Source organism: Trachurus japonicus, chromosome 9, assembly GCF_045865225.1.
Source record: "Trachurus japonicus isolate A0001 chromosome 9, Traja_1.0".
Classification (NCBI taxonomy): Eukaryota; Metazoa; Chordata; class Actinopteri; order Carangiformes; family Carangidae; genus Trachurus; species Trachurus japonicus.
In genome coordinates, this window is record NC_140915.1 from 32,508,108 (window position 1) to 32,535,867 (window position 27,760).

General features: G+C 44.3%; 2 protein-coding genes across 6 annotated transcripts in view; both read left to right on the forward strand.

Annotated features, from left to right (window-relative positions):
* Window positions 1-20,372, forward strand: part of cabin1 (calcineurin binding protein 1) — a 41,625-nt gene extending 21,253 nt beyond the window's left edge. For 4 of the 5 annotated variants that reach the window (XM_085787453.1, XM_085787455.1, XM_085787451.1 and 1 more), the window contains 8 exons: window positions 5,492-5,655; window positions 5,749-5,845; window positions 5,960-6,643; window positions 10,567-10,641; window positions 15,058-15,319; window positions 18,253-18,420; window positions 18,507-18,709; window positions 18,835-20,372. In XM_085787453.1, the coding sequence (XP_085643579.1) occupies window positions 5,492-5,655; window positions 5,749-5,845; window positions 5,960-6,643; window positions 10,567-10,641; window positions 15,058-15,319; window positions 18,253-18,420; window positions 18,507-18,709; window positions 18,835-18,978 (1,797 nt within the window). In that variant the 3' untranslated portion in view covers window positions 18,979-20,372. The remainder of the gene's footprint in view (window positions 1-5,491; window positions 5,656-5,748; window positions 5,846-5,959; window positions 6,644-10,566; window positions 10,642-15,057; window positions 15,320-18,252; window positions 18,421-18,506; window positions 18,710-18,834) is intronic. The other variant, XM_085787452.1, reaches the window with a different exon arrangement.
* Window positions 20,373-24,802: 4,430 nt separating this feature from the next.
* On the forward strand, window positions 24,803-27,685 carry tbx16 (T-box transcription factor 16). Its single transcript, XM_085787458.1, has 9 exons — window positions 24,803-25,043; window positions 25,208-25,364; window positions 25,480-25,582; window positions 26,001-26,165; window positions 26,297-26,443; window positions 26,540-26,610; window positions 26,707-26,795; window positions 26,891-27,104; window positions 27,196-27,685. The coding sequence occupies exons 1-9, from the start codon at window positions 25,028-25,030 to the stop codon at window positions 27,635-27,637; spliced, it is 1,404 nt and encodes a 467-aa protein (XP_085643584.1). The 5' UTR covers window positions 24,803-25,027; the 3' UTR covers window positions 27,638-27,685.
* Window positions 27,686-27,760: the final 75 nt, after the last annotated feature.

Below are 27,760 nucleotides of genomic sequence, written 5' to 3' on the forward strand. Positions count from 1 at the left end.
TGTTCCATGAGTGATTTGTCAAGGCCTAAATGCTCTCGTTTTTTTGTTACAGAGCAGCTCATACAGTTAGAATGTCACATCACGTTAGCACTTCATATCACTCAACTGTCAGGGCAGATTTTGTCGGTGTACATTATTTCGTATATGTAGGCTGCAGAGTCGAACATGGACTCCAGAAAGCTGGTGGTAACAGACTGTAGAAGTGATGTGGGCCAGGTCTGAGCTGGAGGAGAGCTCTGCAGCGCTCTGGCTCCCACTGGGTTCTCACAGAGCCCCTTCTGGAGGCAAACCTGCCACCCTGACATGCCAACTGTTGGAGCTTTACCGTTCCCTGCAAACCAAGTCCTCTTTCTCTACCATAGGACAATGCAAACCTTTGTAGAAAATTCATCAAACATGCCTGTTTTCATAAAGTTTATGAGTTCAGGGCTGTTAATACTGCACATCATTACACTACATTATTATTTTAACATTGTCAGCCTCGAGAGTACGAGTGAATAAGAGCCTTCATCAGGTATGGGTTTTTTTCTCAAATGTAGTTGGAGAGAAAGTTGTTCAGCACCCAGTTTTCTGCCAGGTGGATGTTGTCTCTGGACCAGAATCTTTCAATCCAGCTTCTCTAACCTGCACACACATTTCACCCTTATTATTATAATTGTTAGATGTTGACCACATGAGTACCCAGGAGTTGGCACGAATGTGAATGCATTGATCACATCAAACATATGGGTTGACGCACTTCACCTTGATATCAAGGAGACTTGACTGTCAGCAAAATCCCCACCTCACTGAGCCTGATGGTGAATACTGACTTCCCTAATGTAGGTCATGATGGCCTACTTTTCCTCCATGCTTTGGCTGGGTTACATTAACTGGGACCTACAGTATATAACCGATATACTGCTGTTTATAAATGATCCACATGAGTTTGTGTTGCATAATTTATGGATGTGGTTGTCAGTACGAGTACTTTGTAGGAGGACCAGCTTCCTTTTACACTGATGATAAACTAATAATAGGCACACTGGGTTAATAAAGTTAATGTAGATGAAGTGAGGTTGATACTTGAAGAGACAGACGTGGGACATGTAATGAATATTGTATTATGTTATTGTACAGTTTATGGTGATACTGAGGAAGTGGCTTTGGCTATTTGACGTTATAAATGATGACATATTATGTTCATAATCCTGTCCAGTGTGTGCTTTAAGAAGGCTTAGACTCTCCTTGCTCTGCTCCCTGCTTTAGTTATTGTTGTAAAGCTATACATCCATTGTTGTTTACAATGGAATTATCAACACAATTATCGGCTTAAAGAATATAAGGCTGAATCTAATGTTATTGGTCATATTGCTGCCATACTGCCAAAGCCTCTAATGGCTAGGACTAGAGTTCAGACAGACTACTGTGGAGTGATCGTGAGGAGTCCCCGTGCACTCACTCAGGCACAGCGTTACCTCCTCCCTTCACACCGCACACAATACTCTTGCTTACATATTCTTCCACCCACTCACACGTTGTTCACTCTCTACGAAGCTCCAGAGAAAATGCATGTCCTTGTTGCTACATTTCAGACAAACGTAAATCCGTTCTGGTCTTGTAACTTTTCGTGGAACACGTTTTGCACTGATGGTGTCCAGTCAGAACAAGCTTTCATGTTTGATTTGACTGCTTTAACACAACTTTGCTTGTAGGTAGGGCTCGGCGTCTCATTATATTAGGTCAGGAAATCTTCTGGGGAGCTGTTACACTTGCGTTATGTGCCTTTTTTTTGATGCATGACTCAAACATTTGTGTGTTCAGCTGTGCAATTTGCTGTAGGTGGAGCTCCACTCAACCTGTTTTTTTTTTCTGTTGTTTTTTTCTCTCCCTTCGGGGAGGAGTATTGGCCCAATGAATACATTTTACAGAAGTTGATATTTTGATTTGCATGTTGGAGGGTTAACCCTGACTGCCAGTTTGTTTTCCATTGGCTTCTTCTGCTCTGTGTTCGGCTGAGCTTGACATTTTTCAGCCGTTGTTTTTTTTTTTTTTTTTCCTTCATTCACACAACAGGAAGCAGGAAAAACAAGGTGTGTTTGCTTAGTATGTTTATGGTGACCAGCAGGAGAGACACGACCAGAGTTGAAAGAGAGGAAAGGAAGAAGGTGAGGGCTGTTGTTGCGACACTGCTGCCTGAGGAAAATACCTTATGTGTGAACACCACAATCTTATCTGTTCTTCAGCCTGTGTCTTTTGTAGTTAATGAACGCTTTATCTATGCAAACCTGTGTTTTTTCCCTCAGGTTTTTTTGTGTGGTTCTTTTCCATCCTCCTTGCCATCCTCTTCATACATCCCACTACACTGGCATTGCTGCGCTGAGTTCATTTTTCAGCCAGTTAATGTTCTCTAGCTCTTTTCCTGTTGCTCCGTCTTCAGGGTGATCATGCTCTACCCCTCCCCCTGGCTTTTTATTCGCTCTGCTCATCTCTTCTCTCTGTTGCACTCGCTCTGTTTCCTCATTACTCTCTCTCACTCCTCTGTTTGTGTGTGTATTGTGTGGGTGTGCACTAATGGGCGGGAGTTTCTCCGCTCGCCTCCGATTGGCTGGCAGAAGCCAACGACGATTGGCTGTGTGCTGTGTATAGTGCGAGAGAAAGCAAGGGAGGCGTGGGGAGGGGAGGGGGGTGGGAGAAAGAACTCCAGCAAGCTGGGGTCAGGGGAGAGCGGAGATGGAGTGCGTGGGTGTTTTTGTTTTGAGATGGCAGTGTTTGAGAGCAGGAGAGGAACGAGTCAGCTTGTCTGTCAGTGGCATACTGAGCCTATAGGCCCTGACTCCAGAGCTGCTTCTTCTCTTGCCAAGGCATCTGCCATTCTCCTCTTCTATTCCCGTCCTCCCGTGTGCAGCTGTGCTTCCCTCTTCTTCTCCTCTCCCGCTGCTGTCGCTGCCCTAGCACCCAAATGCAGCCCATCCTTTGCTCTGAGAGCGTGAACCTTTTTCAGGGTGGAGGCGCTGCTAGGGCTGCTGGTGCTGCTATCGCCAGCAGGAAACTGTCCAAAAGAATACTAACACGGGTCCTGTGGAGTAGCTTTATTTGGTGATGGTGAGTCGCTTCCTCTCTTTACTTCAGACTTTAACTGATCGAGCACAAGTTCAGTTGGTTTTTGAGTGAGTCGAGTTGTTGTTGTTGTACTTGGAGTGGCACTCATCGCTACAATACTGCAAACTGAAAGAGTTCCTTTGAGCGTTGTTCTGATGTTTGCTTGGTACTGTAGGTTCCTACCGCTCTGGGGATTAAATGTTATTGCACCCACCTAGCAGATAGTGGCAACAAAAGTGAGTAACAAGCCATCGGTGACAGTGACTTTAAATTTGTATAGAATTGTGAAATTCTAGTTGCATGAAAGATGCAGCAGCGGCTGCTGGTTGCTTCAACAGTTTATGCAACTTTCCTGCGATGCAAATTTTGGGCCAGAAACTTTCCTGTCACTGGTGGCATGTTAGGACTTGAGTAGATGAAGTAGGTGAGACAAAGAGTTGATGTTTCTCCTGCAACAGCCAGTACCGGTATGTTGTTTTGACACAATAAGAAGTAATCAGACAATCTGAATGTAGTACATGCTTTCCATTGTCTTTTTTCTTTATCCCTTTGTAATACAGAGTTATTGTGATAACTTTATGATGATACTTGTCCACTGACTATCTTCCCTCCTTTTATTCTCTACAAACAAACAAAGAAATTCTTGAACCTGGAAATAGTTCAAGGAAAGATCAGCTCCCCTTCTTGGTGAGGGCTTCTCTTGTCGTATATTTATCTCTTGTTCACCCCTTTGTTTTTTTGTGCATCTTAATCTCTGTCTGGTTCTTGCGTGATGTATTGGCCACATCTGTGCCAAAGCTGTTGCTCCAGATATCAAGCAGTGATCATATTTTTTCAGTCATTTAAAAAAAAAGGAAGGGGGGGTGCTTAAAATCATTGCATTTAAGTCTTACAAATCTGCTTTAGCTGTTGTGCTACAGCATAATCTGTATAAAGCCATGGCTCTGGTTTCCCTAAACAGATTTGTTGTGGTTGGATGGTAGTCTGATGAAGAATAACTCTCCTCCATTAGAGATGTCTTCCTAAGTGAGCCGAGCTCACCCCCGTACTTGTCCCACTCTTGTTGGAGGCTTTTGGTAATCTGTGCATTGAAAGGTTAAAACCCTCCCAAGCCCTGTCTGTTTGCATCATCATATAATAATAATCTTCTGATTTTCACAGGCATTGGAGCCATATGCTCGTTCCTCAGAACCACTGGCTCCAAATTGGGGTCATTCCACGTTCTTAAATTGGATCCAGTAACATAATTGAAGTGATTCATGTATATAGTATTTTAGAAATGGATTTTAAGAAGTACATTTCAACAAAAAAACCTTGCTATCCCCTTTGAAACATCTTTGTGTGAGTGAGAACTTGGGGAAGGGAAGGGAGGTTTGGAGTTCCCAGGGTCACACTTTCTCAGTGAGCAGGCTCTAAGTCCATGCTCAGGAATGCGTTTTGTTTTGGTTTATTTATCCTCTCTCTCTCTCTCCTGCTTTCTTCCTCTCCAGTGGCTTTGAAAATGTCATCTGATAATGTGGTTCTGTCTATTAGGAGGAGCATCAGCCTCCCCGGTGCCTTCAGCGGCTGATAGAGCCATCTCATTTGTTTTGTTCCGATCTGATACGGTCATCTTCGTTCTGTTTCTCACACATTTTCCGACGCTGCAGCCGTACTCTGTGCCATGTGCTTTGTGGCTGCACGTAGCCCAGCCACCAGCTGCACTCGCATCAGTAGCTTCAGAGTGCAGAACCTGGCCTCGCCCTCACCTGCTGAGAGGACATGTGCTCGCTGAAAAAGGTGGACTTTTCCATCAAAAAAACATCTCATCATGCTTCCTGCAAACGAGGACTGCTTGTTGGCAGCCGGTCTGCTGGTCTGTTGCATTGCTTGGACAGAGCTGACCACTAATGAGGCTGCCTATCATGTGTGCCCAGAGAGAACCCCACGCCCCCCATCCCTCCCTCCTTTCCCACCTCCTCAATGGCCAGCCAGTTCGCGAGTTCTCTCTTGCAGCCTCTCCATCCCCTCATTAGGGATCTCTCCTTTGAATGCCATGAAACTCACACTAATTTCTCTACTTATTTTTCTTTCTGTTTTGTTTGTTTGTCTTATTGTTTCTGTGTGGCATCCCCTCCATATGCCTTCGAAAGCTTAGCGTAGCAACTGAGCATAGCAATGAAAATGTAAATGTTCAGGAATGAACACATTGGCTTTTTTGCTCTTTGGTGTCCAGTCAAATGTGTAACCAGGTAACTGGACTGTTCCACCGTTTGGCCTTCTTGTCCAATTGAGATTTGTAACTGTAGTACCATGTTTTGAACCAGTGTTTGAACCGCAGTTTTTAGAAAATATATTTTTCCTATGTGTTGGTTGCACAGTCTAACTCCTAATTGTCCTTCTTCCTTATTTTCCCCCTCAACTTTTCCAGGGCATCTGGCGTATTCCAGTAGATGAGATTGATCGCCCAGGAAGTTTTGCATCTCATATGAACCGATCCATTGTTCTCTTGCTGGAGGTGCTGTCTCAGCTTAAGGATCACGACACTCTGCTGAAAGTCTCTTTCATGCTGCAGAGAACCCCTGACCAGGGAAAGTAAGGACCAGTGTCGCATGATACTGCTGTTTCTGTTCCGTATTATGTATTTGTTCCATGACTTCTCACCTCGCTTCTTTCTCATCCATGAAGGAAGTATTTACGGGATGTTGATCGCCAGGTTCTGGCCAAGAGAGCATTTTTCCTCACTGTAAAAGTCCTGGAGGACAATCTGAACAGTCTCACTGGGGTAAGGAAACACAACTCGTTGTAGACACGCACACTAAGAGCCGAGCAGCGCTCAGTGTGTTAGACGTCTGGCATGCACCCACTTCATGTTTTGACAGGTTCTGTTCTCTTTCAGGTGTCTGAGCAGCTTCTCAAAGCGCCTGCGTCCTCAATGGGGGAGATGACCACAACTGACACATCCAACAGGCCCAGTTCAGAGGACAGCAAGCATGCACTGCCAAAGAAGCCTGGGCTCACAGAGGGAGTCTGCGCCACCGACGCAGGACCCAGGGAGGCCTCACAGGCACAGCTCACCACACCACTACCATCCACAGATAAAGGGAGTAAGGTTCAGGAGGGCTACCCTGGGAAGGTTGAGACTGCAGGGAGCGAGGAGCACAAAACGGGGCCAGAGGAACCCATGGAGCTGGATACCAGCCACTGGAGGAAGCCCTCTATTACCACAGATTCTCAGGGCAACCAAACGGAGGCTGAGACTTCCCTGAGCACCGCGGAGCCTCAGCCAAAAGTGACTGACAGCAGCCGGACAGCAGAGTTATCTCTGGAGGAGCTAAGTATCAGTTCCAGGCAGCAGCAGCCTCAAGCATCAGCCCCTAAAGTCAGTCTGGCAGCGAGCGGGGCTGATCAGGGTTTACTACGAAGGCCAAACAGGAAAAGGAAGCTTCTGGAGGACATCGAGTCCGGAAAAACCCTCCTGCTTGATGCCTACAGGGTGTGGCAGCAAGGCCAGAAAGTCATGACCTACGACCTGGGACGCATTGAGAAGATCATGTCAGAGACGTATATGCTCATAAAACAGGTATACTTCTTCAAGATGTGTCACACCAGATGGGGCATATGTGCTGTCTGCATACACATAACAATATTGTTTTAAATATATGTGCTGCTGATACAATATAATATTGTTTTTTTGCAAAGTCATACATGCTTGTCAAGCCCGCCTAAAATCATTTTGACTTGAGAAACCCCTTTTCTAACTGAATTAGAAACACAACACCCACTGTAGAAAAGGGACTTTCCCTCTTTCAAACACAGCCGCACATCCAGAACAAATAATGTGGTTTTGCTTTGACTGTCAGTAACCCACATTCGACCTCTGTGACTTTGGTCTCTGCTGGTAGTTGTGAAACAAGTTGCTGACTCTAAATGCAGCCCCTACTGGGTATTTTTAAGATAAATAATAGTTTTTTTTAATCTTGTTGCAGATAAGTGAGGAGCAATGGATCAGTCACAGTTTCAGATTCATTAAATTGAGCTTGTGAACTTTATGCATCTAATCACTGCAGTCACGTAATTAGGGCCCGAGCGGCGACTGCAAGTCGCCCAGCGAAAGCCCTATTGTAATTGCTCTGTTTATTATTATTCTTTCTTTCTTTCATTCTTTTTCTCTCAAAAGGATCGCATTTTTGGAGGCTTCAACATGCCCCAAAACGCGTAAATTTTGGCATGCACATCAGGACTGGCGAAAAATTTGATATTTTAAAGTCGTTGGAAATGGGCGTGGCCAAATGGCTAAATAGCGCCCCCTAGAAAATTTCAAAACATCAGCCCCGCCTTTGTGTGTCACCTAGACGAATGAAATTTAATGGGTTTATAGAACATGGCAAGACACACAAAAAAGCCTCTTAATGTCATGGTGAAATCACAACAGGAAGTCGGCCATTTTGATTTGAATTTTTGATCTGTTTGATCTAACTTCTCCTACAGATTTTGTCCGATTGACTTCAAATTGGCTAGAGACCACCGAGATGCCACTCTGATCAAAAGTTGTGCTCCGCAGGGCTCTAGGTCAAAGGGCGTGGCTTCTGGGGCCTTGAGGATTTTGGCGACTTTTCGTTTGCTCGCCATTTCACCTTCGAACAGCTCTAACGCCCACATACTTTATCCGATCAACTTCAAACTTGCTGGACATGATGACGGCTCCGCCCTGAACGTCCCGATATATTAATTTCCTACGTCACTCATAGCGCCCCCCGGTGGTAACAGGAAGTGGCCAGGTTTTACCTTAACGTGTACTGATGCCACATAGTTGACCCCATCAACTTCATTCCACTTCTAAAACATGCAGACTAAGGTGGTGAAGCTCCATCATGAACGCTGTGAAGCTACGAGTAATGGTGTCCGTGTGGCGACGCGGCGACCATTCCTCGCCATGAAAATACGTTTGGCTTCATGATGGCTTTATTGAACTCCTATCAACATGAAAATTGGTACACAGGTCCAGGGTCACGACCTCAACGTTTCTATGTACTCATAGGCGATCTCACTCATTTGCCCCCTAGTGGAAACAGGAAGTGGCATATTTTACATCAACATTGTCCGATTTCCACGAAACTTCACATGTGTGATGAGGGACTGACTCTGAACACACCTACACGCATCCCATTACTGCCCCCTAGTGGATGAACCATTAACTGCTCATAACTCCCTCATGCTTTGTCCGATTCACTCCAAACTTCACATGAGTGATGAGGGGCTGACCCTGAACACACCCACCCACAACTGCTTAGCGCCACCTGGTGGATGAACAAAACATTGCAGCCCCAACATGCCTCAGGCCCCGCGGTCGCATGGGTGAGCGAGGGCCCGTCATCGCCGCTTGCGGCTTTAATTTAGAAATTGCAATTATTGGCACAGAGATTTAATTCAAAAGCAAGTGCTGAATCATTTTAGTGTCGATGTCAGCCAGTTTTTGCTCCCAAATGAAACGGTGAAAGCCCTGTTAATGTAATGGCACTAGATCTGGTGCCAAAGAGTAAAAATGTGTAGTGGCATAGTGCCATTGCAGGGGAAAAGGTCTGACACAATCTGTATTATAAGATTATTGCAAAGTTTTAGGCCATATATCTTCTAAGCATATATGTTTTGACAACTTTATATTATACAGTTTAAAGACGAGGCAGGAAGAGGTTGGTCAAAAATCATTACATTAACCTTCTCCTGTGAAGGAATTGTCAAAGAAGTTTCTCCACAGCAAAAGTTCCTCAGTTGTTGAAATGAAGTCCAACTTCAGTGGTTTCTCTGGCACTGATGATGTAGTTGCACATCAGCCCACATCAGTTTGTATAGCCATATTGAGCTGAAGATCAATGCTGGCCCTAGAGAAGCTGCAATGTCACTGGCTGTGTAATGCCAAAGAGCTGTAGTTGGAGTGGGAGGGCGGTAGGCGAGGGACAGCAGAGGAGGAGAAATCCAAAGAGATTGGCCAGCAGTTGTTTTGTTTTGTTTTTTTGGTACTTGGGTTAAGTTATTTTTCTGTGTTCTTCAAGAGAAAGCAAAGTGAATATTTTCCCAGGCACACCCTGAGATAGAGTAACCAGAATAAGCCCTGACATGATTCCTACTGTACAACCAGATGAGTTATGCAATTAATATGTTTGGACATCTTCCAGAAGCATCTTCGGTGTGTGCGTGTGTGTGTGCATCTACTTGCACAAACAGCAGATGCTTTGTGGTTTTGTGGTCGGTTGCATTGCACAGCTGCACACACATTGCACCTTAAATCTGTACCATGCATCATTTTCATTTTTTTGTTTATGTCATGCAGTCTGATGTTTTTCTTTATTTCACATCTCTGTTAAGGTGGTAAAAAAAAAATTCAAGGAGCCACTAAATTGTGTGTTCTACATAGACACAGCATTTCCTGCCATCATCATTGCCAGTATTTTCGACCTGAAGTGAAGCATAAACGCTGCTCAGTTTTATCCATAAAGAAGCTCAATCGCATATCATCACGCCCCAGCCCTTCCCACATTTTTATGGCCCAAAGCATCGCCTCAGAATGTGTTCAAATCGCTCGGGGGTGTTAATGACAGCAAAGCAGCTCCTCCATCTCTGAAAAATCACGTTTGTCCTCCAAACTGAGCCCCTTTTTTGGGAATAACGAGAAAAACTAATTCAAATACAAAATACTATTGAATGCAGTGTGTCCTGTCCTGTGAGTGGTTCCATTTTAGAGAGAGATGTGATGGAAATGTCCTGTTGTATTGTAATCACTACGTGACATTTAGAAAACACCATGGGCAAGTGTGTGTGTGTGTGTGTGTGTGTGTGTGTGTGTGTGTGTGTGTGTGTGTGTGTGTGTGTGTGGGGTTTGAAAGGGAAAGTTTGCAGTGGGCTAGAATGAGCTGAAAGCAGAGGGGCCGTCCTCTGTGACGCACCCAAGCTTGACTCAGTCCATTTTAACAATCGGAATAATGTGAAATGTGGAATGAGGCTGGCTGCTGTAAAACCCCTCCCTGTGGGGGTCCCTGAACCGCTGCACACAACAAGCTGCTGGAGAGAACATAACAGCTGTGTGAACAAGATTACAGCTAAATGTACAATGTTGTGCCGTAGCTCAGCTCGCCAACACTCACACACCCACTCATTGAACAGGGGCCTTAATGTGAGTCTTTCTTCACTGCTGCTACGATCAGAGGGAGAGGCTCGGAGGAAAATCCCACTTGCTCTCAGACAGAATCGGAAGAATTTGTTGTTGGTATGGCAGCAGCGTGGGGATGTAACATGGTATATATCATAGGCGAGGTCGCCTTAGAAACGTGTGATCAATTTGCAGCTGCACACGTGCTGCACCAGTGTTGATTCAGGATTTTTTTTTGCTGAAATAAAAGAGATAAGATTGTGAAAATATTGAAGGCTGTGGGTTATATAACCACAGGCATAGGAAGATAATTATGTTGCTGTGCCTTAATGCCCTTGTGTTCTGCATGTTCTCTCCAGGTTGATGAGGATGTAGCTTTGGAGCAAGCTGTGAAGTTCTGCCAGGTCCAGTTGGCCACTTCTGCCCAAAGACAGGTAAGACAATGTAATTCAGCTGGGCTCCCATCCTACCCCCCTCCTGTGCATTTATGTATTTACAGTTCAATGATTATTCTGTGTATACCTCTTTTTTATCCAAGTTGATACCACTTATGTTTTATCACTCATGTAATGGGAGCAGATTTGCAATGTAAATCTTCAGGTATTTAAAGGGTTAGTTCAACATTTAGGCAAATTGGCCCATTGCCATAATTCCTATAGTTTGTTTGTTACCTTTATTTGTCGGTGCAAGCTATTTTTAGAACGGCGGAGCAAAGCCACGAGCTGCTCAGAGCTACACTACAGAGGCTCATGGGATTTCTTTGTTTCCCTCATCAAACTCATAAAATACACAATCCAACAACTCCAAAACGCTCTGGTGGACAAGTTGTGACCTGCACATTCACCACACTATGAGATAATAACAGAACGTTACCAGACAGAGTTGATTATGGCAATGGGCCAATTTGCCAAAATGTTGAACTATCCCTTTAAGGCTTCATGATACAACAGCAATATTTGACTTGAAACCGATGCCAAGAGGGGGAAAAAAAGTCCTCGTGGAATTATCATTACAATAAAGTTATTGATCGCAGCTGGTAAAGATAATTTCTGATAAGCTGAAACCACCTTCCAACTAAACTGATGCACTCAGGACTCATTATTTAAAATGTCTGGTCTCCAGCATGAAGAATTTATACTTGGCCAACCAAGATAAAATGATCCATTAAATATAACTAGGTAGGATGGGCCGACACGGTGGTGCAGTGGTTAGCACTGCACAGCAGGAACGTTCTGGATTTGATCCCTGACTTTGTGTAGAGTTTGGTTCTCACTGTGCCTACGTGGGTTGTCTCAGTGTAGTCCGGCCGCCTCCCACGGTCCAAAGTCCAAAGACATGCAGACTAGGGCCGACACTATGTCGGTATCAGTATTGGCTGCAGCCTCATGTGACCCTGCACAGATAAGCAATATTGATGGATGGTTGGGGTGTACTGTTGTGTGCGTTGTGATATGATGAAAAGGGCAGGATGTCGTTGTGTACTTTCCCATGGAGCGCTACAGCAAAAAGGGCATGTTGTGTGTTGAGTATATTAAAACACAGGAAGCATCCCTGTCGAAAGAGGTAAATGACAAAATCCTCCAGTCAGTTGTGACCATTTAACTTTAACATCATCTGGTCCGTTAGCATATTACTGTATAATAAGGTTAAGCCGACAATTTGAACTCTGAACAGAAAAGCTAACACAAGAAAACTTCTCTGATGGTGATGTCTCAGACGGGGAGAGGTAAACAAACCCCCTCAGAGGTGAACACAGACGCTGGGTTTCATTTATTCCAACAAATCGAGCATAGATTTTGTCAAAGTGTAATACGACATGTTACCGCTGTGTAACTGACTGTTACACTGAATTGTCCTCATGTAATCCCACCCATCTGCCAATCCAAGTAGGTTAAATGCAATTTGCCTGGTAAAATAAAGGTTGAAAAGAAAAAAAAAAAAGAAATGCTACTCATTAAAACCAGCTAAAGCGTAGATGTTCTGTCGTATGTGGGAAAGTGACATGCAGCATCTGTACGGTAGTAACATGTGCCAAACCAATGAGTAATTTGGTAATTCCCAGACTTATTCATGTCTGTCCTACTCCAGCCTGCCAGTACTAAATATAGCCCAAAGCGTGATGTGAATGCACCCTGTTGTCTCTTCAGCCTCACATGCCAGTTGCCAAACTTGTCATCATTTTTATAACTGAGCACTGGTATGCATGCAGCTCATTTGCACAGATATTTTGGGCAAAACGACGGATTGTAAATATCTAAAAAACACAAAGTAAGTGTGTCTAACTGTAGTAAATGTAATTCAGTTCAGCGTGGGCTTTGTCTTCATATTTGTCATCAAATCTCTAATTGCGCTGCTTCATCCTGTGTCGGTGACTCCCCCCCCTGCCCACACAGTCATCAAGGGTTTCTCTGCCCACATCCTGTTGTCACGGTGATGTTCCCCGAAACCTCAGGCTCATGAGACGTAGCTATGGGCAAAATAAATCCCTTTTTCTTGTTCACTTGTCATATCATCTTATTTTCCGCATGATTCTTTTGTCCCCTTTGTTCGTTTCGTCTTCTCATTCATTTGTCTAATTGTCATGAATAAACACGCAGCATGGAGATAATGGCGTGGATGAGACACAGAGCTACGAGCCACATTTCTCAAATGTGTAAAAACCTGGTTAGCACGACAATCTAGTTTAACTTAAAACAACTGTTAGGGTCTGTGTTGTTTTGTTTCAAATGAAACTACATTTAACTCCCATTTAGACTTAAACACTTTCTGCAGTCAGACAGAAATTCAAGACACTTAAATAGAAATAAGTGTCACCAAGCAATGAATTCACAAATAGCTAAGGGAAAGATTTTGACAGAAATAACTTCTGCTTATCAACATGGATGGATAAATATGACTTCACTGCAGTTATTTCAGGTGTCTATAGCATCATTGTTCATTTGATATTTATCTTGGTCTGTATTCTAACAGGGTGCCTCACTCTGCAGTCTAACTGAACTGCTGCTTTAGTGTAATTACTGTGCCACCACAGGCTCATGTCATGGTTTGCGTTTGGTTACACTTGTACATACAGTAGTAGGAAATGTGAGCAGGCACGTTGGCGTTCTCAGTTCGTGGTCATAAAAAATTCTTACAGATTCACACATTCCTTGGAGCTCCCACAAGCGCAGAGCGAGATGAGGCTGTCGAGTGCTGAGGCGGAAAATCAGCTGTGTTGTGCTCTGGGTGCTGTTTGATGCCACATCAGGAGAGAAGAATAATGTTTGGGCTAATTGACCTGTGCTCTTTGTTACTGTCAAGCAGCCAAGGTCTGAAAAAAAAAAGTATATATGTGTATATATATTTTTTTTTACTGGAGGTACTTCATTAAAACACTCAGATGGCAGTCTGCCCTCTGTTTATCAGCAGAGTTGGAACAATATTATTAAGGTCTCATTCTTCAATATGAATTTCTGCTCCACAAACAGCTCCAGTGTCTGTTCCCTTTGGGCAGGCAATTTAATTAAAATGTTCTGTTGGCCGGTCTTTCAATTGTGTTGGAAAGATGACCCAACCTGTACACGGCATCTACAGCTGCTCTAATCTGATTTAAAGCCCAATCTGGATAATTGCAAAGAAGCGTCTTTCAATTCACATTGTGCCTCCGGTTGGCTGCCAGCAGCCCACTCACACCTCTCATTGAGCAACTTAAAGACCCTGAAGACCGGCTGCGTGCCATGTGCTGCTTTATCCCCAGGTACAGTGTGAGTCTTATGCACACGGTCCCGCTGACTTGTTGGTGTCTTTGTCGGTGATGTATAATTCATGAGATGTGAATCATCAGAGCGCTGCTCTGGAGCTGGTTCATGCTCCAAGCTGCTGTGAAGCTCCTTGTTGGACCGAATGATCCGCTGCCGACTGAGGTTTCGGAAGGTTACTCTTGTTTGTTTGATTTGCGTGCGCTCGGCGGCGTTAATCCCACGGGGAGTTTCATCAGAGCACAATTTAACTTCAGCTCCCTGCAGAGAACCTGAGAAAAAAACCTGTGTGAGAGCTGTGTTAGTGCCAGAGTATCTGGTACTGACATACTACATCTGTCAGAGGCTGCTTGTCATGACAGGACTGTAATGTTCTCCTGAACGCTGCCTCAAGGCTTTTGAAATTTGATCTCAAAAGTCTGTATGGAAAATATGAAGTCATTTTATTTTTTAATATATCTATATAATTGCACTGATGCAATTATGTGTCGCCTTTGACTTCAAATAAAATTCATTATGTCTTGAGCTCAATAAATTTCCTCAGTTGATAAATAAGACTGGAAGAGCTGGATTTTAAGGCTGAAAGGACGAGTTTCCATCCAACTTTTCATCCATTTTGAACTGAAAACTAGAGAAGGTGTATTCACTTCTTTTAACTGTGCTCCTCTGTTGCCATGACAGCGGCCGTGGGAGCAGGGCGGCTGTTGTCACAGGTTGTTTGTGCAGCTCTTGTGTTTATAAGTGGTCCTCAAAAGGACACCCAGGAAAGTGGCTCAGAGGGATTTGATGTGGTGTAGAGCCGTGCTCCTTGCCAGCACCCAACACACACAGTCCTGTACACAAGTAAGCCTCCGACCCCCCTGGGGGACCGGCATCGAACCTCTCTGAAGGATATCCGTACGTAACGCAAGAGCCAAGGCTAATGCTGCTGATGTGCGTTGTTTGAAAAGTGCAGTGTTTTTGTTTTTTGGCGCTGAGTCTCAAACCAGACTGATTCTGTGTGGAAGAGGATGTGTACTTGTCAGAGATCTACCTGAGGATGGTTCTGGCCGCAGATGGATCCCCAAGGTCAGTCCCACCTCCTCACACCCAGCGCTGTCCTTCTGTCTCCAGCAGTCTACAGGCGACGCCCCAACCGCACTGAAGTACACCAAGGAGCACCGAGACATCTTCTTCCCAGCCTCCCTGCAGACGCCCGTCCTGCTCAGCCACCCCACCTGCCACCCGTTGTCCAGCCCGGACGGCCAAGCCAAAGTGCTGTACGAGCCCCTGAGCAAGCTGTCCAGACCTCAAGCCTCCAGCTTCCACGAGCAGCCGCAGCACCGGAGACCAGCCGGCCACCCTGCTGCAGCCATGGCCTTCCTACCACACACAGGTACAGCCTGCATTCACACCTTCTTTCTCAGCACTACATACAGAAGACACCACTTCAAAATGATCAGTTCCTCTGGTTTTACTATTCATAGCTATGTGTTTGGGTAAAATGAACACTTGTACTCCATACACACTTGTTTCATTCTGTAACCTACTGACAAAATTTCTCCCAAATTTGACATAAAAATATTGTCATTTAGAGCATTTATTTGCAGAAAATGCCAACAGGTCAAAATAACAAAAAAGTTCTGGTGTTTTCAGACCTTGTATAATGCAAAGAAAACAAGTTCATATTCATTTTAAAACAACACACACAACACTACTTTTTAAACCTAGGAAGAGTTTAGAAATCAAAATTGGTGGAATAATCCCAAGAAGTGTTTTTTTTATTTATTTATAATCTTCCTCATAATTAAGTATGATTTGGTTCAGGTGATCAGCTCAGTAGAGTGAGGTGTGCTTGTGTTGGAGTTCAATAGACACTGGATAGGAATCGATGGCTGCCATACATATAGAGAAGCTGATTTATTAACAACATTTTGGAGTGGTCCCTTTATTTTTTCCAGAATTGTAAGTGTTTAAAGTTTGGTGTTTTTTTTTTTTGTTGCCACAATTAAATCCTCACACACCTAACAATAGTTACTGCCTCCTCCAATGCTACACTGATTTTACAAAAATGGAATGCTCTTTGTGTTTAAAATGAACTGCTGCTGAGGTTGTCAGTTTTATGTGCAGTGGTCCTGATGGCTCAGGGGACCAGCAGGGGGCGCCTGTGGGCTTCTACACATCTATTACATAACAGCAGACCTGGCCTTGTTATATTCTGCCTTTTGGGTTTTGACAGTCCCCCAACAAGAGTTTTAGAAATCAGTGTCCACCAGATTGTGACTCTTTTTCTGCCCACATGAGCTTCTGGAGGGGTTTGGCACAATCACTGCTGATGCTCGTAATGAATATTCTGCCGGAGAAATATGCCGTTTATGTCATGTTAATATGTAGAGATGTAATTCCTACACCCACTGTCTTCAGTCAGAGTCCCTCTGATATTCTCTAAGGTTTAAAATGGAAAAATTAAACCACCAGCTCAGTCACAGAGCCTGAATCTCAGTCATTCACTATCCTGTGTTCCACTCACTTCTTTCTTGTCATTAGATTGAATTGATATTTATGATGTTTTCATGATTATTTGGTTTCCTGTATGAGGTCACTGTGGCTATTAGACAAAGAGACACTGAAGTCAGTCCTGCTGTTGTTGTCGAGGCAGCTTTCATTTCTTTTCTGTCAGCTAAGTGCTCAGTAAGTGGAGCCATTGCATTTGGCTCTCGTCCAGATGCCTCTTCTGTTTTTGTCCATTTTCAGTTAATGGACATTGGCTTTTTACTGCAGTCTCTGAACCCGTAGCTTAATTTTACCACTTTGATTTCTCCAGATGTTTTGTAGCCGACAAACTTGACACAGCTGTTCCTTTTAGATTGAGTTTGGACCCAAAGAATTGCTATGAGGCCTTAACTTGAACTCTTAAAATCAGGCAGAACCGTCTTACAAAAAATATACTTACAATTTTGTGACAGGTGTGATGAGTGATTGGCCTCTTGATGATTATTTTATGGATAAGATGAACCAATATTTAATAAATATATTCACATACATAAAGAGTTGATATGAAACATAATAAGTTCATCTCCATCCTTTCAAACAAAAACACACAGAAGTCAAAACTAAATCTCACTTGTTTCTGTCTGTGGCAGGAAACAAGATTATGTTTTTATTTTTGATTAGATTGAAGCAATGATTTTCCTCACGTTGACATAATCTCTTGAAATCAGTGAGTGTGTGAGGCTGCTTTCTGTGGACAGATCCCACAATACAAATGAATGTCTCATTATAATTTATTACCAGAGTTACTTTAGTTTCATGGTTTGGTTTGTGGCTCAGCTTCCTCTTGAGCAGAATTTATATCGGGCTATACGAGGGTGGAAAGTCCAAACCTTTAATGAATTAGCTGTCAGAGCACAGCAACGTTGCAGAGTCTTGTTTTTGTTCTTAATTGGGAAGTCAGAACAGAACTGAGCATAATTTCAGCTTTGAGAAAAGTCAATTTTATCTCCTCCTTACATCCACACTGTGGTAAATTCACTGAACCCGTCGGATGAAGAAAAAAAAGTTTTTCTTTTTTAATCCATACTCACTCATTACGTCAATTATTTGAATTTGTGTGGATCTGTGAAGAAATATGCTGAAACAAGTTTGCATACACACACACACTCGCATACACGTACACACAGGTTAACATCAAGCAATGCTGCACCAATGTCTGTTATGTAATGGTTTCCTTGGCAACATTAATGGAGTAGCCTGGAAGAGTATTAGATCATTTTTGTTTTCTCTGTGTCACTCTGAGCTGCAGTTATTTCACATGGCAGCAACACAAACACTGACTTGTAAATTCATTTGATAGTGACTTGAAAATGATGTGCAGGATGTATTTCTATTATATTCTTACATAAAATACTGTAACCTCTACTGTGTCCTGGAAAACAGTGTGTCCTCGGTGGTTATGTCTTACGTGGGTGTACACAGTGACTTGTGTACATTGGACATTCACTTGTAGAAATATATTGAGATTTGTTTTTTGGGGGTTTTTTTTACTCGTATGGTGTCCTATCCATGGACACAGTTCAAACATCTTGATTCAGTTAAAGTCAGAGGTTGTATTCAACTTTAATAGTGAGAATCAAGACTGAATGTCCTAAATGTCTTTTGTTAATCAGGTCCCACAGACAAGATGCATAGAAATGTTGTTCCATGACACAAAAATCAAACTGAACTGAATTAATTGTGTTTATTTCTGTATTTACAAAATCACCAAAATACCTGGGCAGCTCAGTATCAATGTTGCTAACATGTATTTTATTGTATCATTTTTGCCCACAGAGGAGCGGGAGGAGCCGTCGGAGGGACTTTCATACAGACAGCAGGAGTCACACCTTTGTCAGCAGATGAAACTTGCCACTGTTTCTCAAGGGCAAGAGGCAGCAGCAGCAGCAGCAGGATGGTTCCAGGAGGAAACTGCCACATGTAGCACCGCACAACCGTGCCCAGGTCAGACCCTTTGTGTCCAAGGTGTGACAGCAAAGAGACTTGATCTGCTTTGAAAAGGTTTTTAAATATTTATATTCTCCTCTCAGACCAGCAGCAGTATGCCAGCAATGAACAGTCGAAGCTTCCAGACCCCAGCCGAATACGCTCCCGCGTTCCAGCCAACATGCCAAAGCTTTTCATCCCTTCCACAGTCACTAAGTTCCCACCAGAAATCACAGTAACGCCTCCGACACCCACACTTCTCTCACCCAAAGGCAGCATCTCAGAGGAAACCAAACAAAGACTTAAGGTACGCTGTCTGCCTCTAAACGCCAATGCCTGTGAGTGAGTGTGTAACTAACCGTGCAGCACAGTTCATGTGTTTGAACTGTCCAGCACTCTAAACAGTGCCCCCTGCTGTCTGCTCCTGTACAGAACGTCATCCTGTCGTCTCAGTCCGCAGCCACAGTCAAAAAGGACACTCTGAGTCAGCCGGCGCTGGAGGTGCAGGAGACGTCCAGCCAGGAGTCGTCTCTGGAGAGCGAGTCGGACGAGGAGGACGATTACATGGACATCTGAGAGCCGGTGTGCACACTCACACTGAACTCTACTCACTACCTGGCCTGACTCTGCCAATCCCTGTGCCCGTCTTTACAGAAAAAAAAAAAAAAAAAAGGAATGGTACATGTCTCTGCAGCCGTCTTTGTTGATGCTTTTGTTCCCTCACGTGCATTACAAAGTAGAAACACTCCTAAATTGAATAAAATGCAGTATTGTCATTGCCTGTCATGTCACTGTGTTGCTGTGCTCGTCAACAGTGATGGTGTGCATGACAGACCATGATGGCTTTAGTCTCACAGCATGTCTGTAATGTGCCATTTTATGCATATCACACATCGGCTTATTGAGCTTGCGTGCACCCAACTGTACACTGGATTTGGCCAGAAAGACTGTCTGTCCGCCTTTTTACAGCCAACCAGAACCAGTCCTGTGTTTATGCATCTTTTTCAGTGTTGTGTGGAAACTTTTATCTCAACGCTGCAGCTAACCCCCCCCCCCCCCCCCCCCCCCCCCCATTCCCCTGAGAAACTGGCCAATCTGAGGTGCCTCAGTCTGGACTGACGCTGAACAGCATGAACCTGCTGTCCTCCACTTCCATCTTTTCCTTCGGCATGAGATTTTCACCTGCAAGGCACGTTACCTTGATACATGAGATATTTGAACCAACATGACGTGGTATGAGGACAATCGGCTGCAATCGAGGTTCGTCCATGTGGCCACCGGTCGCACACGGCCTCACAGCCTGTAGCAGATTGGAAATGTTTACACTTAACATTTGGGATGTTATTCAGTCAGCACTTAACTTTGTGCTATTTTTGTACTCAATGTATTTCTTGTAATAATAATTGTCCTATATATTTTTCTTCGGTTTTTGCGTGCATTTGTAGCTAAGAGGAACAGTTCTTACCAGGAAGACGTCCTGTCACCAGCACTGATCTGAATGATACAGATATTTGGGGGCTTTGGTTATTAGAAATTTAGCTTTTGTACATATCATGATCCAAATATCTTTCCAATGTGTTTGGCTTTAATGGGTTGAGTATTACAGTAAGCTGGAGAAGTGTGTGCATGTGTGAGAGTGTAAACATTAAGGTGAGGGTCGCTTTGATTCCAATCAACTCAGGAAACGACTCACCGTTAACAACACACTTTCCGTGATCTTTCCTGGCTTCAGTGGAATTGAAATGCATGGCGCAGAGGACTTTCTAATACAGATGCCTTTCCATTCAAAACCATTTTGGTAAATTTGTCACAATTCTAGCTTAACTCAGAGGAAGACAATAGAATGTTTTTTACAGATTGTTTTCTATATAAAAAAGAAAGATATTTACTGATTATGTTTCTTGAAAGATGTCTAAAGATAATTTAAAAAAAGACACAAATAATTGTAAACTATCACCCTTGATTAAAAATGTTTTGTATTTATTTTCCTTATTTTTTTGTTCTCTTTGTTTCTCCTTTGCTGTAAGATGGTTTTCTATTGTTCTGCTGAGCTTTTGGGAATGTACCACAGCTAAAGAGGAATCGGGGTGAAAGGCTTCAGCTCAGCCTGGCTCCCCTGGCTCAAGCTGCTGGAGGAGAACTGTTCTCTGTGTCTGGACTGAATGCATTATAGATGTCAAACCAAAAATATATTTGAGAAACATGTTTGTTCTGTGTCCTACTTCAAACATGAACCCTCAGGGGTCCTCGCATCAGATAAAAGCGCTTTTGTTTATTGTGTGTCTGAACCGTTAGCAGAAGAACAGCGAGGTCTGAGAGGTTTGATAGCACCGTCAGTTATTGCTATAACTATGGGTTATTATAAGAACACACAACTCAACACTGATGCTGCAAATCAACACATTACGTCTCCAGGGATATATAGAACATGCTTAACTATCATGCACTTACAGGAAGTTTTCATATCCTGTAAACACTCATAATGCCTTGTTGCATGTTTGCAGCCTCATTGGATACAGATGTGTTGTGTGTTCATATGAAGCACAGACACTACTTGTTACCTGTGTTGTGTTCAGGAACCTAAGTGGCACGCACGAGCAAACACTACAGGTTAGTAATTGTTTATGTATTAAAAAACCAAGTGCATTGCTTTACTCAGTGCAGACATGGCTGAGGATTTACTGCCAGTTTGAACAATTTAAGTCAGTTTCTTTAGTCACAGTTTAAAGCTCCAGCTTTTATAAACACGACAGGAGCCAGTGTTGTAGAGCTGGAGTGTTTCTTTGAACCTACATTTTCACTCTGAATGAAAACATTTCTCAGTTATTTAACAGTGTCACTGCTCACCTGTCACACCAATCACATTTTACTGTATTGACTGATTTCCCTTCATTTAATCAAGGAAATCAAATTCAGTTTTTTGAAAAAACTAGCCAGAAGGCAGCACACATACACAAACACACACACACACATACAATATATATATGCAGCTTGTCCTCTGCATCATAAGAGTTGATAATAAAAACATACAACTGCATTTTTTCTCATCTTGCATGTGGCAAAACACTAAAACAACAAGTTTATGTTCACCTTATGCGGCCCATAAAACATGAAATGAAATGTTATTTACATTCATCACTGCCACACATACTCAGTAAAAGGCATTTTTAAAATCCTGATTGTGAAACACTGAACAAATGTCCGTACTGTCAAAATAAAAGAATGATGATTTAGGCTTTGACAAAGCCTTAAACAATTCAAAAAGAGACTTAATATAATTTCTATCCTTTTTCAATTATTTTGAACTCCAGGCGTAAGATGATGAAAAGCCTCTGGTTGGAGTCACCATGTTTCCAGTGGAGTCTCTGGTCCTGTAGCCAGACCACCCTGCTGACCACATTGACTTTGTGCTCAAAGGGCTTGTACACTCTGGTGTGAAGTCTCCGACACGAGGGAAGTCATTAGTCTTCATTAGCAACTTCCAGGAGTTTCTTATGAAGTGCTGTGAAGTTGTCATTTGCCCCCTTTGCCAGGCAAGCTAGATTTGAGGTTTGTTTTCCTATGCGGGCGACCAAATGTGAGCTCACCCGGCCCCTAGTCGCTGCATGTGAGATCACAGTCACTCTGGGATGGGGACAAGGAGGCCAGACAAGACTTCTCATTTCAGCTTCCTTTTTGTTATATTCTTATTTTTCATATTTTCTACAAATTATAAATGATGCACTGAGCTATACCTAATGAAATCAGACTAATTAGTAAGAAAATAGACAAATACAGGACATGCCTGGTGTCATCTTATTTGTATGCAGCAGTATTTTAAAGTATACAAAGTAAAACTATAATCGACCTGCTCTCTTGCCGTGTGAGATTGTTCAGTCTCCTGTGACATCACGTTGTTTCCAGCCATGGGGTTGCTATCTCTACAAACCCCTCAAAGTGGCCAATTAAGCATCAAAAGGGCATGCTGCATGGCTAATGTGAGCGAAAGGTGTGAGATTTCTCGTCAGTCCACTCCAGGGGCTCTTTATTGGGCTGCTGGAGAGCCGTCTGATCCCTGGGCTCTGGCTGTATATTGGCAGCTGTTAACTGTTGAGCACAAGGGGATCTGTGCAGTTAAAGCAAATGGCCAAAGACTGACACCTGGGAGGTTTGAACATCACCGTGCAAGGAGATCACCAGTGGAACGAAGCAGGAGATGTCAGCAGAGTTACATAACTGAAGGAAACTGATCGGTATGTGTTTGTTTCTTGTGTCTGATCATTACAATCAGCCCTGAACGTTCACACGAGGTAAATATCAGTAAGCAACTCCACTCTCTGTCAGTTTTCTCCACACAACCTCCAGATGTGTCATCCTGACTGGCTTTTACATAAGACATTGCTCACTGTCATCTCTCTACATCCCAGGACTTTGTCCCCAGGCCATGTCCCAAGTCCTTTTACCAGTCACACCTGTCACCTCCAGACCTGGTGTGTAATGGGATTGACACTGCTGCTGCTGAAATGTACACCTCAGCTCTCACACTGACACACTTTTTTTTCCTCCCACTGCCAGAGCAGAGGCGACCTGCAGAGGATTTATCAACACAATCTTTTTCATTTCTCGTGCCATCTTGCTCTTAAGAAAGAAAAAAAAGTTGTGTGAGCTCTGTTGACCCATGAAACAGTTTGAGGCGATCCCCCACACGGTTAAGTGAGGACAGCAACACTGAACCTGTGATTAATAACTCCTCCACAACAACTGGTTTCACATAAGGAGGATAAAAACACATCACACTTCCTCAAGGCCAATGTTGTGCCACCACGTTCCACAGGGGGAGGAAGAAGAGTGGATGGAGGGAGGGAGCTGCATCATCCGGCATTTAACCTTCTAAAATGATAGCCCCAAGCTCTTTAAGTGCATCATTACAGCCACTGTGTTACCAACCATTTTATTTAACATCGACTTGACACAAAGAAGCCAGTCAATATATTCACGGGAAAGACTTTCTTGCAGTAAAAATCTTTATGCACACTTAAGTGCTGATTCTACTGAGCACCGTGGGGGTTTCTAATGCGGCAAACATAGCTTTTAAAATTCCACACTATGCATTATACACTGGTTTTAGTTTGCTTTCCATACAATCACACACTAGCAAAACATGCCTTTGTGTTGGTACTAGAGAGCTGAGCTCACAGAGGGCAGTGTATGCAGCACACAGACATGAGCATACAATGAGAAGTGGAAATGGAAGTGGTGGGTCTGTGCTAGGAAACGGCTTGAATGACATGTGAAAGTCTCCTCAATTCAAATGTTCATGTCAGTGGAAAGTAGACAGGAACTCTGCTTTGGTTATTGTTTTGTTTTTTTTCCTCTATGCTAATGTTGTCAGTGTTTAGCATTTGTTTTGCCTGTGGTAACGTGGCACGCCGCAGGCCGAGACGGGCCCATGAATACTGACGCCCGTGGGTTCTAGCTGGATGTGGGATGGTGGGAGGCAGGGTGGGGTGTTTTTTATTCTCAGACCCCTCCTGTCCCATTCAAGGCTGACTTGGGCTTGTGGTGCTAACTGGCTGTTAATTGCCTGGCCATACACAAGGTTTTCTCCACATGCAGAAACTAGCTCCTTCAAGGGAAACTGGCTTAATGAGATTATCTATCAGAGCAGGGGCCTGTCTAGACACCCCAATACACAACCCCACCCCCACCACTGACTGCAGTCCTTCGGCCCTGCAGACGATGCCCCCAGGTAAAAGTTACCTGTGGAAAGAGTGCGTGTTATCATCATTATCACCATTATGGGTTTACACAGTGTTTCCCACCCACTGTGTAATTTCTGTCACGGAGAAAGCTGAGAATTTTGAAATGGATGAAGGCAATCATATGAAAATGACACATTTCTATTGTTTTGTTTTTTTAAATCACGGGTTAATACATTATATGTACAGTGATAAATGTGAGAATAACATGTAAGAAATCCATTTTGACTCTTGAAAACTACTGTGGTGCAAACACAAACCATTTAAATCTACCCTCCACTGCAGCTGTCTCTGCTGTGTCAAATGAATCACATTGGGTATTTACTACATTGCACAAACACACTAAATGGCATTTTCATGTGTGGTTATATCTGTGTGAATGATATTTACACAGACTGTGGTGCCGCTGCGAGCCCTGATCTGCAGTGGAGAAGTCCGTCCATATTTGTTTTAAAGTCTCTTAGCAGTTAATAAAGATGCATTTCCTCCGTGGCCCTTCCTGTGGGGATGGTATCAACGCTCTGTTAAGTCTCTTTGATTTCCAGCACCCTCCAATCACAGTGGAACATTGACTCATGATTGTGCCACTTCAAAGCCTGGGAATGGTTCCCTTGACCCCACCCACTCCAGGGCTACCCTTAAAAGTCATGGTCACCCCGTCCTGCAGGACTCAAGATCTTTGAATTACCTGCTGCAACAAGACTGACTAAGCTTCTGACCTCACGTGCTGCTGGATATCTGTTGGGCTTTTGGTTTTTTTTTACACACAAAGGAGGGAGAGCAGAGCTTAAGAAACACTTTGGATTTCACTGTTACTTGGATTTCTTACTCGCCCCCAGTGCATGAACCCTTTCAAACATTTCCTGTGCTACTCCTGAACCTGAAGAATGCAGTCAATCAGAGGTGAGTGCTGACTGACTCCTTTTAGATTCACACAGAGCTTTTCAACTAGTCACTCCAGTTTCCAAACTGGTTTGTCTTTTTTTTTTATCTTGTCTATCGTGTCACAGCATTCTTTATCTGTCATTTCTGGTTGAGCATTGCTGATGAATCTTATCATGTTCTAGACTTGAAGCCCAATTTCAACGGCCCTCCTCCTTCCTCCATGGCTGCGGGTCCAGATGCTTATCTCCAGGGTAACATCAGGCTGACTCTGGAGGACCCTGAACTCTGGAAGACCTTTCATGAAATAGGAACAGAGATGATCATCACTAAACCAGGAAGGTAAGACGACATAAATATGGAGATTTAATGCACTTTTTTTTCTTAGAGTTGTGCCCTGAGTTCATGTTTGCATGTCCTTCTTACACACTGATGTGTTTTCCTTCATATTTTGTAGGAGGATGTTTCCACACTGTAAAGTGAATCTCTCTGGCCTTATTCCATGTGCCAAATACATCCTGCTGGTTGACATGGTTCCTGAGGATGGCTTCAGGTATAAGGTAGGACAGCAGCACTTTATCCTTCACTCTGGATAATGCTGACTCAGTAGTTTTAATGTAGTTTTCTAATGCTGACTCAGTAGTTTTTACCTGAGAATAATTTCCAACACAAAAAAGTATCCTTGACTTACAACCATCATGGCTTTGGCTGTAGATATCCCAGAGTGGTTACCACTATCTCCAGACAAGACACCCCCAGTTTAACACCCCCCCTCCTCTCTCCTGACATTGTACATCAAAGGCTGCTATCTCTTCCTGTTTTTCTATCCCCTGCTGGGAGTCCACTGTACTACCCCCTATCTCTGTGGGTGGTGCTGGCACAGCCATCACTCTCCACTCTATCTACTCCCGACTCTGTAAATCACCTTGCTCTGTGACAGACAGACAGACTGACTGACTACCTGTCTCCTTCCTACAGTGGAATAAAGAGAAGTGGGAGGTGGCAGGAAAAGCGGAGCCCCAGCCTCCCTGCAGGACCTACCTCCACCCAGACTCCCCCGCCCCTGGGAGCCACTGGATGAAGCAGTCCGTCTCCTTCCTCAAGCTCAAGCTCACCAACAATACACTCGACCAGCACGGCCATGTAAGTGAGAGCGCTTGAAATGACATCCACTTTTTTGAAGGGTGTTGGATAATTAACTGGACACTTTGGCTGTGTGCGTCAAGTGTTTGAAATGCATTACCCAGAATGAACAACTCTCTTTCCCTCTGCAGATCATTTTGCACTCCATGCATCGGTACCACCCGCGCTTCCACATCGTCCAGGCAGACGACCTCTTCAGCGTCCGCTGGAGTGTTTTCCAGACCTTCACCTTCCCTGAGACTTCATTCACAGCGGTCACCGCCTACCAGAACACCAAGGTCCGTTCACAACACTTTAAACCAACACCAGCTGCTGGTAGCATGGCGCGCACTACTGAGATTTTAACTCAACTCCCTAAACTCTCACCCTTGCAGATTACAAAGCTGAAGATCGATCACAACCCATTTGCCAAGGGTTTCCGGGATGAAGGCACGACTAAGAAGAGGTTGGTATCACAGCAGTTACATGGCTCCACGGCTGCAGAGAGCCCACAACGTTCAGTTTCCCCTAAAGTTTTGATTGACCTCATGTTTCTCTACAGGCGTACAAACAAGAACCCAGCCTGCCTTGAGAAGCGAGCAAAGATGTCAGACATGATGAACAGGGATTCTGAGGACGACAGCCCACAAGGTACAGACTCAATTCCCTCTTCTGCCTGTTGATGTTTTGTTTTTACTCTCTTGTCCTCTTTCCCTAAGTTTATCTGATGATTTCTGTCTTCTCAGATTTCTGCCAGTCATCGTATGAGAGTTATGACGGAGAGGAAGGAGAGCTGCCTAAAAGGAAAGAGGCCGATGGTGTCAAAGAGGAGCGCTACTCCCCGTGGGCTGCAGAGAGGGAGCACAGAGTGAGGACTGAATCTCCTGCCGGGCCAGACACCAGAGATATGTACAACGCAGAGCAGCTTGTTCCTGCTCCAGCTTCCTACCAGCCCTACAGGTGAATACTGATGATTATGTAACATTTCAGAGAATCGTCTTATAACATCCTGACAACCAAAGCGCTGACCACCTTCCTTCCTCCTCCTCAGGTTCCATGAGTATGGGAAGTCTCCCTCTCCGTCCTCCAGCATCGGCAGCAGCAACAGCGGTTCAGGACGCAGCAGCTTCGAGTCCAGAGTCCCTGATGTGGCGACCGTCCCCGACCACGACTCCTCAAAGCCCCGTACACACGAGGCTGGCGGCCCGTCCCCCTGTGGCCCCCAGCACCTCCCGGGCCCTCAGGACTACACCGGGGTCCTCAACATGAGCATGGCCCCGGCCGGCAAGCCGGGCGTCCTCGGCCACCACATCTACAGCCCCTACGGCGCCGAGCAGCCGCTGGGCCAGTGGAGCGGCCCCGGCCCCGCCCAGTACCCCCCTCCACACCATCTGACCGCCGACTACACCACACAAGCTGTGCACCACGGCTATCACCATGGCAACGTGGCTGAGTGGAGCCAGTACCCGCTGTTCTCTTATTCGTGCTGGTGAAGGGATCTTCAGTGTGAACTGACTGAGGGCTGAGAGTCACTCTAACTGATGCTGATGCTGAGGCTGAAACCACTGTGCCATCTTGCCCGGCTGCTGATCCTGCATGTCCAGACCGGCTGAGGG